The 12653-nt window shown below is 46.8% G+C and overlaps 1 protein-coding gene across 2 annotated transcripts; it reads right to left on the bottom strand.

Annotated features, from left to right (window-relative positions):
- Nucleotides 1-2230: 2230 nt before the first annotated feature.
- Nucleotides 2231-11516, bottom strand: TRAPPC3 (trafficking protein particle complex subunit 3). 2 transcript variants are annotated; one of them, XM_010959898.3, is made up of 5 exons: nucleotides 11343-11516; nucleotides 4887-4984; nucleotides 4550-4649; nucleotides 3461-3643; nucleotides 2231-2985 (listed from the first exon to the last, which is right to left on the bottom strand). In XM_010959898.3, the coding sequence occupies exons 1-5, from the start codon at nucleotides 11382-11384 to the stop codon at nucleotides 2866-2868; spliced, it is 543 nt and encodes a 180-aa protein (XP_010958200.1). In that variant the 5' UTR covers nucleotides 11385-11516; the 3' UTR covers nucleotides 2231-2865. The 2 variants fall into 2 exon arrangements, with proteins under 2 accessions (XP_010958200.1, XP_045376299.1); XM_045520343.2 differs by lacking the exon at nucleotides 4887-4984 and having other exon boundaries at nucleotides 11343-11489.
- Between the last annotated feature and the right edge of the window lie 1137 nt (nucleotides 11517-12653).

Below are 12653 nucleotides of genomic sequence, written 5' to 3'. Positions count from 1 at the left end.
ATATGGAAACGTCATTGGTGGGAGTCTGGGGCAGGAACTGGACTCTCTTACATCAGGGGAACAGGGCTGGTGCTCTGGTCTCAGGAAGTAAGGGGGGTTGGTTAGGGGAGGGCTCAGAACTAGCTCATCCAACTCAGGAGGCCAGCATGAGAGTTTGGGGTGTGTATGGAAGCCAGAGACTTCCTAGCCAATGTGCTCTTTCCCTGGGTTCAGTAGGCAGGCCCTTAGCCAGGCAGCGTGTGAGCTTTGTTTTCAAGTTCCTTGGTTGTGACTAGAAGAAGGGGTCACTTTCAGGCTCTGCCTAGCGTCTGAGATTTTCTCCATCAGGTGCATCTTCCGGCAAATTCTGAAAACCAGGGATCCAATGTTACTCTCTGGGACAGTACAGTGATGATTTGGAGACCCCTGGTGGCCAAAGGCTGCAGAGCAAGGCCTTTTCTTAGAGCTCTGCCCAGCAGCGCCAAGCCCAAAGGCCACCAGAATGGACTCCTCTAGTCACCGAGGCTCTTTGGGAACCCCCCTCATTAGTCAGATCCCCCTGTATAGCCAGGCAAACCTGCCCCATCTTGCTGGGAGGGTGTTCGAACATATCAGGAACGTGGAATGGCCTAGCCTGTGGCGGGGGATAGGGGAGAAGGCAGCCTCAGTCATAGTAAAGCAATGGGATATGCAATCTACAGCTAATTAATTTCAGGAGTGGGGGGACCAGCTGTCGGGTAGCTGGAACTTGTATGTTTGGCTCCATGGGAGAGATGGTGAGGTGATGTTCTGAACGGCTCATAGTCCTCAGCCCTTTCCCTTCCTTTAGCCCCTGAGTGCATATCACACAACTGTGGGGTTGTAACTGGGAGAACTCACTAAGGGGGCTTTGTTTCAACAGCTTGCCGACCCTGTAATGTCGCCCAAGTTAAATTCTGGGAAAGGAAATATCTAAAACCTCACGCCATACAAACAGCTGCTGGAAAGTAGGCTGTGGTACTGGGAGGAGAGGAAGGGCGAGGGCCCCCCTGGAGAAGGAAAGGGTGGTCCAGCTCACTTTTCTTGGCAGGGTCCAGACACCACACAACGCTTTCCACATCTGGGCCCCAGCATTAATTCCCTTATTCTCTCCTTTATTCACTCAAACTCTGCTGTAACTGGACCCCGCCCTAGGCTGGGTGCTAAGGATACAGTTGACTAAAATAGGGTGCCTTGGGGCCTCAAATTGTACCTGGACAGAGAAGTAAAGAGGCTCAGAGATCCTAGAGGGAGCATAAGCCTTCCTATATTTGGGGACACAAAAGTGGCCTTTCCTTCTCCCCCAGGGCTTAAACCAGCTAGAGGAGGCAGGCTGTGTGCCTCTTACTGGTGTCCCAGAACCTGGGTCCTAATCTGTATGACCCAGACACACTTCAAGCACAATGCTCCCATCTCAGGCCTGTCTACTAATCCTGGGGAAGGCCTGGGGGCTCTGTTTCCTCCTAACAATCTGAGTATCTGGACCTCAAGGCCCTAGGCTGTCTGCAAGAATAGGGCTACCAAATATAGCCTGACAACTTCTGATCCCTCCCTTTAAAAACTGTCCTGAGAGGAGGGTATAGCTCAGTGGTAGAGCATGTGCTTAGCATGCATGAGGTCCTGGGTTCAATCCCCAGCACCTCCACCAAAAAAAAGTAAATAAATAAACTTAATTACCTCCCCCCCCAAATTTTTTTTTAAAAACAAACAAAAAAACTATCCTAAGTTCTGTGAGACTGAGAGGGAGCCACAGGCCTGCCCCGCCACCCCTCCGCCACACACACAGTGCCAACCAGGCATCATTGTTAAGAACATGGGCTTTGGAGTTTGGCTGGGGCTTTGAATCCTAGCTTCTCCACTTACTAGCTGTATGACCTTGGGCAACTTGTGGCCTCCCTTCTAAAAGTGGAATTATTGTGAATTAGGTAATGCACACACAAGAGTTTACATGGTCCTTCTAGCCAAATCCTCCAACCTGGTGGCCAAGAGCCCAGGATAGTCCATTTTAGGTACATCTGGGATAATGGTCTGCTTCTAGATTTTGCTACAGACAGTTGACAAAAATGACTCTGAAGGAGCCTCAATGCTCCCAGGTTTCCCAGGCTCTCTGGTCTGTGGGGAGAAGCTATTCCTAGTCCAGGTAAAATCAAGGCAGGGCCCAGGAACTTAGCACATCTCCTCACCCCACTGGCACAAAATTCCCAGGGCTAAGCAGAAAGAAAACAGGACATGATTGGGGTTTCACTCAAGAATGTCTTTATTGAAGAATTGGTAAGAAAAAAGGATGGACCCTCTGTAAAAAGAGGAGATGTTGCCTCCAAACAGCAGGGAGGAATGAGAGACCTGGATGGCTTCCCAGAAGTCAGTGTTTCTGGCATGACTGGCTCCCCTTTCCTGGCAAGCACTAGAGTGTGTCACACTACAGCTAGCGATTCCTACCCACCCCTCCCAGCTTCTCCTCCCCCATCCCATGAACCCTGGATTCCCTACAGCCATTTGCCAATGGCTTTCTGAAGACCCAGGGATAGATGTGCTAGGCTTGCCTCTTAATGGGGTCAAAGTGAATTTTGCTTTGGAAAATTCAAACAGGAATGTAAAATGCTTTGAGCTCTTTCTAGTCCAACCAAAGATGATTACATCCAGCCCCTCTGAAGGGAAAGGGAGCAAAGAATTTCCCTCCTGAATGTGCACACTTGTAGGGTAAGTGGACTATATCACAGTCTGCTCTTTATTAGCACAGAGACTGGAAACAAGGTTAGAAGAATATATAACATCCGTGTTAAAGAGTCACTGAATTCCAGAGGGCAGAGGAGCAATGAGGCTTTCCAACAAGTGCTCCTGCTCGCTACCCTGAAGTCCTGGGGATGGTCATTCCTCTCCAGCTGGGAGGTTGTCCTCAATCCGCCTGATGAACCTCATCCGGATTTCTGTCACACCGTCTCCTTTCAGGGTGTCCTGGACAAACTTGGCTTCCACAGCCATCTGGACCTGGGGGACAGTGGGAAAATGAAGGGGCAGCGCCTAGCCACAGCCCCTGGGAAACCACTGGGGATGGAGCTGTAGCTGACTCATCCACAGCATCCTAAACAAGGGGGCTGGCTCCCCACAAGGACAAGATTGCCGGTTCCAATGTCCCTGTGCACAGGGCACTGGCCCCGACCCAACAGGAGAGACTTAGCGAAGAGCACTCACAGATATAAGTGCCACCCAATGAGCCAATCTGGGAACAGATGTTCCTGGCCTTCGGGGGCTGACAGCACCACCTCCCAGCCTAGTGGGAAGGATCATTACCATGTAGGGCTATCCAACTTGAATCCTGTAAGTGGCAGTGTCATCATCTCAGGCAGAAAACCAATGGGGTGAGCTAAAGGCCCTTCTTCTCACCCTCTCATTCATTCATTCAAACATTTATTAAGCCTCTATCACATTGCAGGTGTCTCAGAAAGTAAAGAGCTGCACTCACCATCTCCAAGGCTCCCCGCAAGACCCCACACAAGAGATTGGAATAAATAAGGGATGAGTGGTTATCAGGAAGTTCCACAAAGTCCACCAAGGGATTATTTTCCAAAATGAGGGAGAATTCGTCACCAGCTGGGCTCCAATTGGTGATGCTTGGAGTGATGCCCAAGTACATCTTGAAGGCCACCTGTCAAGAGACACACAATGGCACCACGGGGAAGAGCAGTACAATAGGGAAGGTGACGGAACTGGCAAGGGGAATTAAGTGACTCAGGGAAAAACTGTGGTCTCTGCAAGACATTGAACATTTAGGTATTCAGGGCAAAAAGGGAAAAGCATCTGTGCACAATTCCACACCCTTCTACTTCAAGGCATCATACAATTAGGCAACAACTTGCTGACTACCTGCATTCTTAGTGGAAGGAAGCACTGATCTTCTAATGGAGGTAACTGCCCTGAACCAGCATCTAAGCCCAGAGAGGTCCCAATCCACTTCCCTGTCCACTCTCTCTGCTATCTGAACCCTTCTAACTGACACCACAAAGATATAGGTGTGTTATCATTTATTATTAATCCTACAATATGTAACACTAACATTAATAGCAAACACTTACTATACACACATGGTGATAAGTGCATTCATTTTACCTGAATGCTCATGTTCATTATTTCACTTACTCCTTAACAATAACCCTATGAGGTAGCTCTTCATTTTCTTCATTTTAAAGATGAGGTAACTGGTAATTAAAGGGGTTAAAAATAACTTACCTAAGAACTAGTAAGTACTGGAGCCAGAACTTGAAGCCAGGCTTGTCTATATTCTTAACCCCAGGCTACGCTGCTACCTCTGCACAGCTGAAGAGACCTGGCTTTGATTTCAGTGGGGCTTAATCCACAGGGATGATCCCAACCATTCTTTCCTTTTTCACAGTCTGTGCTATTTCCAAAACACCAGGAAGGCTTCTGTGGCCCAAACTGCTGCCTAGCTAGTCCTCTGGAAACTAAGGGCCTCTCTAAGGGAGACGGAGAGAGTGGTAAGCAGTGCCTCCCAATGATAATTCCTCAGCATGGCCAGGCAGCTCAGGATAATGACCTTGGCAATGACATCTGCAGTTTCTCGAAAGTCATGGCACCTCCCAACATTTGACCGTGCCAAGAAATCCTCAATCAGTCGGACTCCAATGTTATAGCCCCTGGGAAAGAAATGAGAGAACAGACTAGATTATGGGGTCTGAATGTCCTATGTCTAAACATAAAGCTGTTGATGGTAAAGTGAAAATGAGGACAACCCCCAAAACATCCCAACAAATGAGCAGTGGAAACTGTACCCAAAGTGTTACGAGGACCCTGTTCTGGGCTCTAAGGAACGGTGTAGATTCAGTGCGCTTAGAGGCCCCATTCCTGGCTCTCCCACAAGGAAGCTCACTCACATTTTGTCCAGCTGTTTATTCACATCTTCATCATTTTCATAGTCCTTGCACAGCTGGGTGACTAAAGCCCCATAGGTCAGGGTGAAGAGCTCAGAGCTCTAAAAGAGATTCAAAAGGCAGTCATACAAAAAGCCACACAAAAGGGAAGGTCTGGTGAGAGTCTGGATCAGCCGTACTACAACTGTCAGAATTCAAAGGAAGGTCACTTGTGTCTGGTGGGCAAGACCATCATCTTCGGTGAGTAGCTAAAGATTTTGGCTCCCTAGGGTCAACATGACAGGATTGAAACCAAACCCCAAACCCACTGTAAATGGGCTATAAAAGGCACCTCACACACTAAGCAGTCACCCTTCCAACACACCAAGGTGGGCTTCTGCTGACCCAGGAACCCACCACAGCTACCAAGCCTAAGCACAGACCACTAAAATCTGGTGTGGGAGCAACAGTCATTCACTAGATACAGTGAAAGACAGACCCGAGACAGACATTTACAAATTAGCCTTTGTGTGTTACCAGGTGTGAGCCATCACTTCCCTACAAATGTCCTGGACATTAAACTGTACTCCCAAGGCCCCTCCCGGGAGCAGCAGAGAGCCCAGGGGCCCAGTCCATGGGGAAGGAAGGAAGTCCCAGACGAAGTCCATTGCACTAGTGATAACCAATAATCCCTCTAAGTTACCAACATGGAAAAAAATAATATTCCTCTAGCCATATAGCTAAAGTGTTTCCAGGTAACTCTGAAAGGCATACAATCTTTTGAGTGAGTACCTGGAACACAATACTGACCTGGACTGGTTGCTATTATAACCACAGTTAAAAATCACAGAAACTCTTTCTCAGATAAAGAATCCTGTCTCCTGCCTACCAAGAAACTGAGAGATGTGGAAGGTGAAAGGAATGGCAAATAGCAAGACCACAGAATAAAGCAGCACGTTAGGGGAAAGGCATTATCAGAGTTTAAAAACAAAGTGACAAACATATTAACAGCACATTTGGATTAATGTACTCATGCAGAAATAAGACTGCCACCCAATCAGTCCTTTCTGAATGGAGGCTTGTCAGACTTGAGCAGAGCACCTTTCTGTCTGCAAGTTTTCTGGAGAAGAAAGTATCACTGGCGGTAAGGTCCAGGTTCACAGTGCTTCTCACCTCACCCCCACGAGGTCACTGCAAGAACAGTAACGGGAATGTCTTTTGCCTACATCGTACTTCATTCTATTTGTCATCATCTCATTTTTTCACCCCATAATAACTCTATAAAGCAGAAAGGACAGGAACTAATCTCATTTTAGAGAAGAGGAAACTGAGACTCAGAATGGTTAAGTAATTTGCCCAAGGACAGCTAATTACTGACAAAAGTAATTTTGGGGAACAAAACCCAGGAGATTCTAAGCCAATGTTCATTCTGTCCACTGTTCCCCACAACTGCAGGATCAATACCCCCCTCCCCTCAAAAAACAAACAAGTTAGCTGCATTACAGGGTCAGAATCAGTTTCAGAATTAGGAAGCTCTTTGAATTCAGCTACAACAGTCAGACCAGGATATCTCCAAGAGACCGTTTACTAAATATGACAATTAAGGGGAAGCTATTAAGGAGAAGAATGATTTTTTTTTTAGTGAAGTTAAGGGTTTGGCACTAGGATGGCTTGGGCATGAATGGATGGAGACGATCCAGCAGTAACCAGTCATAGCATTGGCTCCACTGCATTAAATCAGGACAGCTTTCCTTCTATTATTAATGAGCCCTTGGATGGAGACTCCAAGAGCCTCAGCCCACCATGATGCCAAGTAACATGCACATCACAATGTTATCAAGCACTTTATACATGCAACTGCCCCCAATTTACCAATAAGAAAAAGCAAGGTCCTAAATAGAACTGTCTGTGGTCACAGAATCAATATGCCTGGAATCTGGGAATAAGATCCCTGACCCAGGCTCTCCAAACCCTCACTTAATTTGCAAGTCTTTCTCCATCTTCAACTGTGAACCAAGACTATTTGGAACAGCATGTGACAAAAATATACAACTTAAAGGTCTTCAGACTTTAAAAATAGGAGTGAGCTGTGTTATAGAAAAAAATCATTCATTCCAAGTTTACTATGTACCAGGGACCACCTAACAAGAGGGAAACAGATAATAAACGGAATAAATAAGTGGTTTGCCAGATGGTGATAAGTGCTAGCAGGAAAATAAGCATAAAAGAAGATTAGAAGTATTTATGGTCACCTGTATGTGTGTGTGTCGGGGGCGGGGGGTCCAATTTTAAATAGGGCAGTCAGAAAAGGCCTCCTTAAGATGGTATTTGTCTGGAGGGGAGGGTATAGCTCAAGTAGTAGAGTGCATGCTAGCATGCAGGAGGCCCTGGGTTCAATCCCCTGTGCTTCCCCCCCAAAAATAAATAAATAAGTAAACTTAATTAACTACCCCCCCCCAAAAAATTTTTAAAAAAGTGCAAGATGATATCTGTACAAAGGCCTAATGGAAATAAGGGAAAGTCACAAACATATCTAGATGAAACAATTCTAGGCAGCAAGTGGAAGGCTCTGAGGTGGGAGTATGTCTGCCACGTGTGAGACCAGTATAATTAGAGAGGACTAAACACAACAGCAAACAGAACAAGTCAGAAAAGTAACAAGACGCTGCAGAGTCTGAAGACCCTTACAACGTAAGGTCCCGTGGGAACTTAAAGGTCAGCCAATTCAACCTGTCCGATTTCTTCATTGAACATAAGCACCACATTCTTCCTCCCAACAGAAACATGACTCTCTTCAGCAACACTTCTACTTTCAGACTGCTTCAATGATGTTTAATAATAATGATCACTAACACCTATAACACTTGCAGAGTGTCTTCGCTGATACTTACTGACCTTCACAACAACCATGAGAGGTTAGCAGAACAAACATTATTTATCCCCATTTTACAGGTGATAGTTTAATCACCAATAGACTGAGACTCAGTCTTCTTATAGTTGAGCACTGTCCTATAAAAAGTTATGTCATCCTAAGCCAGTACTTAATCTCCCTGCACATCAGCTTTTCCCATCTGCACGATGGTGACATTATCTGCCCTTCAGGGTTACTGTGAGATTCCAAGAAGATGATGTGTGTAGAGCTCCTGCTGCACAGGACACACTCTAGAAGTAGATACTGTTATTTTCGGTCTCTGTGGTGTGGTGCCTGAAAGCACCCTGAGCTAGGTTTAAAGAGGAAGATTTTAAATCACTAGAAAGAACTTGCTAAACCTCAATCTCCCCAAACAAAAACAGTAACAGTGAAATCTGGCATGTCAATCACAGGGTTGATGGGAGGGTCAAACGAGATAATGGACTTAAAGATGCTTTGAAGACCAAGAAACCATAGGAGTGGTTTCATACTGGCATAGCCAACATGATCTCCAACTGCTTCAGGCACAACCTGAGCAGGGTGAACTAAGCTAAGCCCTACACTCAGGTGAGCTGCCACACTTGATGGTTTTCAGGCAATTTTTAGTTAGTGCCCCAAACAGAACATCAAAACTCCTAAAGGGGGCTGATTTTTGGAGTTAATGCTCCAAGAGTCCTACTTACTATTTTTGTCAGCACAAGTAATCCAGTGTGACTGCCCCCCCAGCAGCTGGGGAAGGAAGGTAAGTAACAGGGCTGAGTCTATCCCTCTTTCTCACTCTCCTGCCTCCTGTCATACAGACTCTGAGGGCTGCCACTCAAGTAGTAACTCACCTGAGCTCTGGAGAATAGAGCTACAACCCAAAAGAAGGGCAGGCCTGATTGTCCATGGGATTCAAGAACCAAACACCATACAAACACACGAAGACTAATATCTTTGCGTGGTGATCATTTTCTAATGTACAGTAATATCAAATCACTATGTTGTGCACCTGGAACTAACACAGTGTTGTAGATCAACTATACTTTAATTAAAAAAAAAAAGATGCTTGCTAGCTGACCTTTACTGAGTGTCAACTGTGTTCTTAAGTGCACTATCACTTTGCTAGCTTTACATGCAATACCTCAATTAATCCTCAGATAACCCTATGATAGAGACACTATTATTACCTTTTTAAATTTATTTCTTAAAGATGGTGGAACTGATGCTTAGAACAATGACAGCACTTGCCCAAGGTCACACGAGAAAGCAGTGAAACCAAGACTCAACCCCAGACAGTGTAATACTTCTGTCTTGTGTACTTCTTTGCTTTTTTCATAGAGTATGTGCTTCTTAAGGTTAGGGACCAGAACTTCACCTGTGCATCTCCCACACCAAGCACAATGTTTTGCACAGAGCTGAGACTCAGGAAAGGTTTGGTAGAAAAATGGACTGTTTGCTTGCACACACTAAAAGCAGAGATCTAATTACTTGGGCATATTAACCGTTTAAGTCTTGGAAGGTTTAAGTGGGAACACAGCAATCAGCAGAAGATTGGGCTGCTTGAGGGGGAAACTCCAACTGGAGAGGAGAGAAGAGGAGCACGTCAAAATCAGGTGGCTACAAAGAGGATCATGTGACAAGCCCCAAGTAGGTACCAACAGGAACTGAATGAGGCACCAAACACTCATGTCATTCATTCAATATAGACTGCCTAGTGCCAAGCATAATCCTAGGTGCTGAAAATGGAGCAGTGAACAAACCAATCTCTGCTCTCATGGAGTTTACATTCTCATGGGGGAGACTGAAAATAAACAAGTAAATATATAATTTATAATAAAATACTTTAAATGAAACAGACAGTGCTTGAAAAAAATACAGAGTACAGTAAAAGGATAGAGAATTAGTCAGGTGGTCAAGGAAGGCCTCTCTGAGGAGGTGACATCTGAGTAAGTGTGAATGAGGTGAGGAGCAGCTAGGTCCTCTCTGGGAGAAGTTCCAAGCAGAGACAACAGCAGTAGCAAAACCCTGACGCAGGAGTGCACTGCTGCCCCCTCCTAATTCCCTCACTTCACCAAAACTGAGTGAATACTGAAGACTGGGGGTGGAGACTGAAGGTTCCTGCTAAAATGGTGTTAAAGATTTCAATATTGATTCCAGGTAAAAAAAAAAAAAAAAAAAAAAGATACCAAAAAAAAAAAGGGCTAGATATGAAAACTAAGCAGGAAGATTTCTCATATCTGCTCATATCATAGGAAAAGGAGATAGGAAAAGGAGAAGGAAAGGAGGACGCAAGCATTTTACACTATTATCTCTAATCCCAGGCAGGCATTATTGTCCCCATTTTATAAGTAAGACAGAATTCCAACCAATGTCCATGCTTTTCCCCCTATATGACATTGTTTCCTAGCAAAATAGTCTTATCTTTTTATCATTTAAACTCTTGGTATTTCCTCCAAAACAGGAATTCTTAACTTGTGATTCACAGAGTATCTTCACGGGACCTACAACGCCTCCCCTCCTCCAATGTAAGCAAATGTCTGCGTATGTCTGTCTATTTACTATTTCTGGACAGAAGACCCATGGCAAACATCAACTTCCCAAAAGGGGTATGCGAGAGAAGTTAAGTGCAATACTGCTCTGGAGTAATAGGGCCTCCTGGCTGCCCACTTCTGGTGGCTCTTCCTGGTGTAAGATGCAAAGGTTTTAAGGAAGTGCAGTCATCCCCTCTAGAGCTGCGTGTCAACAAATGGCCCCTGATTTGCCCTGCGTGCAACGTCGGATAACTCAGTTTGTAAATCGGAAAACAAAGACAGATGGGCAATTCTGGAAGAAGTAAGAATATGCCAAAGAAAAGGAACATCTGCCAAGAAATCCCCTTAGTGTGGAGAAAAAAGTCATTTTACCTTACTTCCAAGACCCAGGCCCCATCCGCAGACAAACTTTATGCAGCTATAAGGTTTCCCACTATTCCCAGAACAATAAGGGAGCCCAGCCTTTCACGAGAGGGCCACCATTTACTTACTGCCTACCCTGGCCCACCCCTTACTCTTGCTTTAAGGGAAGCCCAGTATCTGAGCATCTATTACAAAGTCCACAGCATAGTGTGAGACACATTTGGGATCAGAGAGACATGAGTTCAAATCCTAACTCTTTATAGTTGTAAATTTAGGCAAGTTATGCAACCTCTCTGAGCTTTAAAACGGAGACATTGTCCACCTGAGAGAGTCTGCGGATTAAATGAGATAATGGATGTCAAGTGCTTGGCCCAGTGCCTCACATACAGTAAGAAAACAGTGGGAGTTACTGTTATTACCGTCGTTGTCGTTGGTCTAGCACCTGGCAGTACTGAGGCCTCGGGGGAGGGGTCTCTGAACTATTTCAGCGGCCCTCCAACCTGCCTCGGGCCCGGAGTGAGTCTCCGCTCCAGACCCACCAAGCAGCCTCCTCCTCCTTCCTTCCAGCGGAATCACCCCCTCCCAGCGCTCAGAGAGGGCGTTTTCCCAATTGCGCCTCGCGCCCGCGCCGGGCCCCTTCCCCAGAACGCCTCCATTCCGCCTCGCCCGCCGAGGTCACACGCTCCAAATTACCATTTTCTTGCTCTCGGTGCCACGGTTTGCCTGCCTCGACATGGTGCCGGCTGCCCTACCGCGTCTCGCCAAAGACCCACTCAGGGACCACCTTCTAACACCGAAGTCTCAGCCGCCCCTCAGCGTTCGGGATTGACCGGCACTGACACACCGCGCCTGCGCGGCCTACGGCGGGGCACCACGGGACTCGTGGTCCGGCCGACTAGGGTAATTCCCGCCCAATAAACGCCGGACTACAACACCCAACAGCCCCACTGACAGCACCGCCCCTTAGCTCAACAGGACGACAATTCCCAGAGTGCTCTGCGAGTGGCGGACTCGTGGAGCCTGGCTCCCCGATGGGCTGCATTCCGGCCGCTGGGTGGCGCCCGCAGCTTGCGGTAATCCTGTCTCAGCCACACACTTCCCCTTCCTCTCACTACCCCCAACACCGAACCCGGCCTCAAGATGCTCCGCAAATTCCTCTCTTGCTGGGGTTGGTCTTGGAAAGTCCCTCTTTCAAACTAAACTAGCTTCTTCCGCTTTTGCAATTCAGACCCAGAAGCTCCCAGGATGTCCCTGAAAACCTGCTATGGCTCATACACAGATCTAGCTTCTTTTACAAAAATATTTAACAACAACCTACGATGTGCCAAACATTTCTCTAGTGCCTTTCTCTTCAAACTGCCATCTGTTCCCAAACCGCAAACGTAGCCAGCAGCTGCATCCTACCACTGTGGCCTCCTGATGAAATAATCCAGTCTGATACATAAAGTTCAGGTCACTTTCTCCCCATCTCTCTCCTAGAACAACTACATAGCCTGGTTCCCAGAAAAGAAAGATCCTGGGCGTTGGTAGCAGCCAGTCCTGGGGTTTAGTCCCTGCTTTGCCATTTTAGGCAAGTTGCTGGATCTCTCTCAGTTGTTGTGAAGATTGGTGAGACATGTATGCAGAGCACTTGGCACAAAGTAAATGTGCATTCCCTTTCTTCCAGCCACTCTCTAAAAACACAGGCCCCAGAAACACTAGGGGAATGTGCTGGCCACACCCTCACCCATCACCAAGGGGAAGTCCTATAGTCCCCAATCATAGCTCTTTGGTTTCAGCTCCAATCATCCCTCCCTGGCTGGTCAGTTCTGAGAGGGCTGGGATGGGAGTCCCTGAGCACCCTCTCCTCACTTAGGCCTGGTAGCCTGACTCTGCAGCAGCTGCATTCTAGCCCCTCACCTTCACCATGACAACCAGCCTGCTCAGGCGTGAGCCAGCCTGGATGGGGAAGGCTGGGGGGCCCAGGCTACTCAGCCTGAGAGCCAGTACCCAAGATTCCCCCAG

The sequence above is a fragment of the Camelus bactrianus genome, chromosome 13 (assembly GCF_048773025.1).
Source record: "Camelus bactrianus isolate YW-2024 breed Bactrian camel chromosome 13, ASM4877302v1, whole genome shotgun sequence".
NCBI lineage: Eukaryota > Metazoa > Chordata > Mammalia > Artiodactyla > Camelidae > Camelus > Camelus bactrianus.
This window is presented reverse-complemented; position numbering and strand designations above follow the sequence as displayed.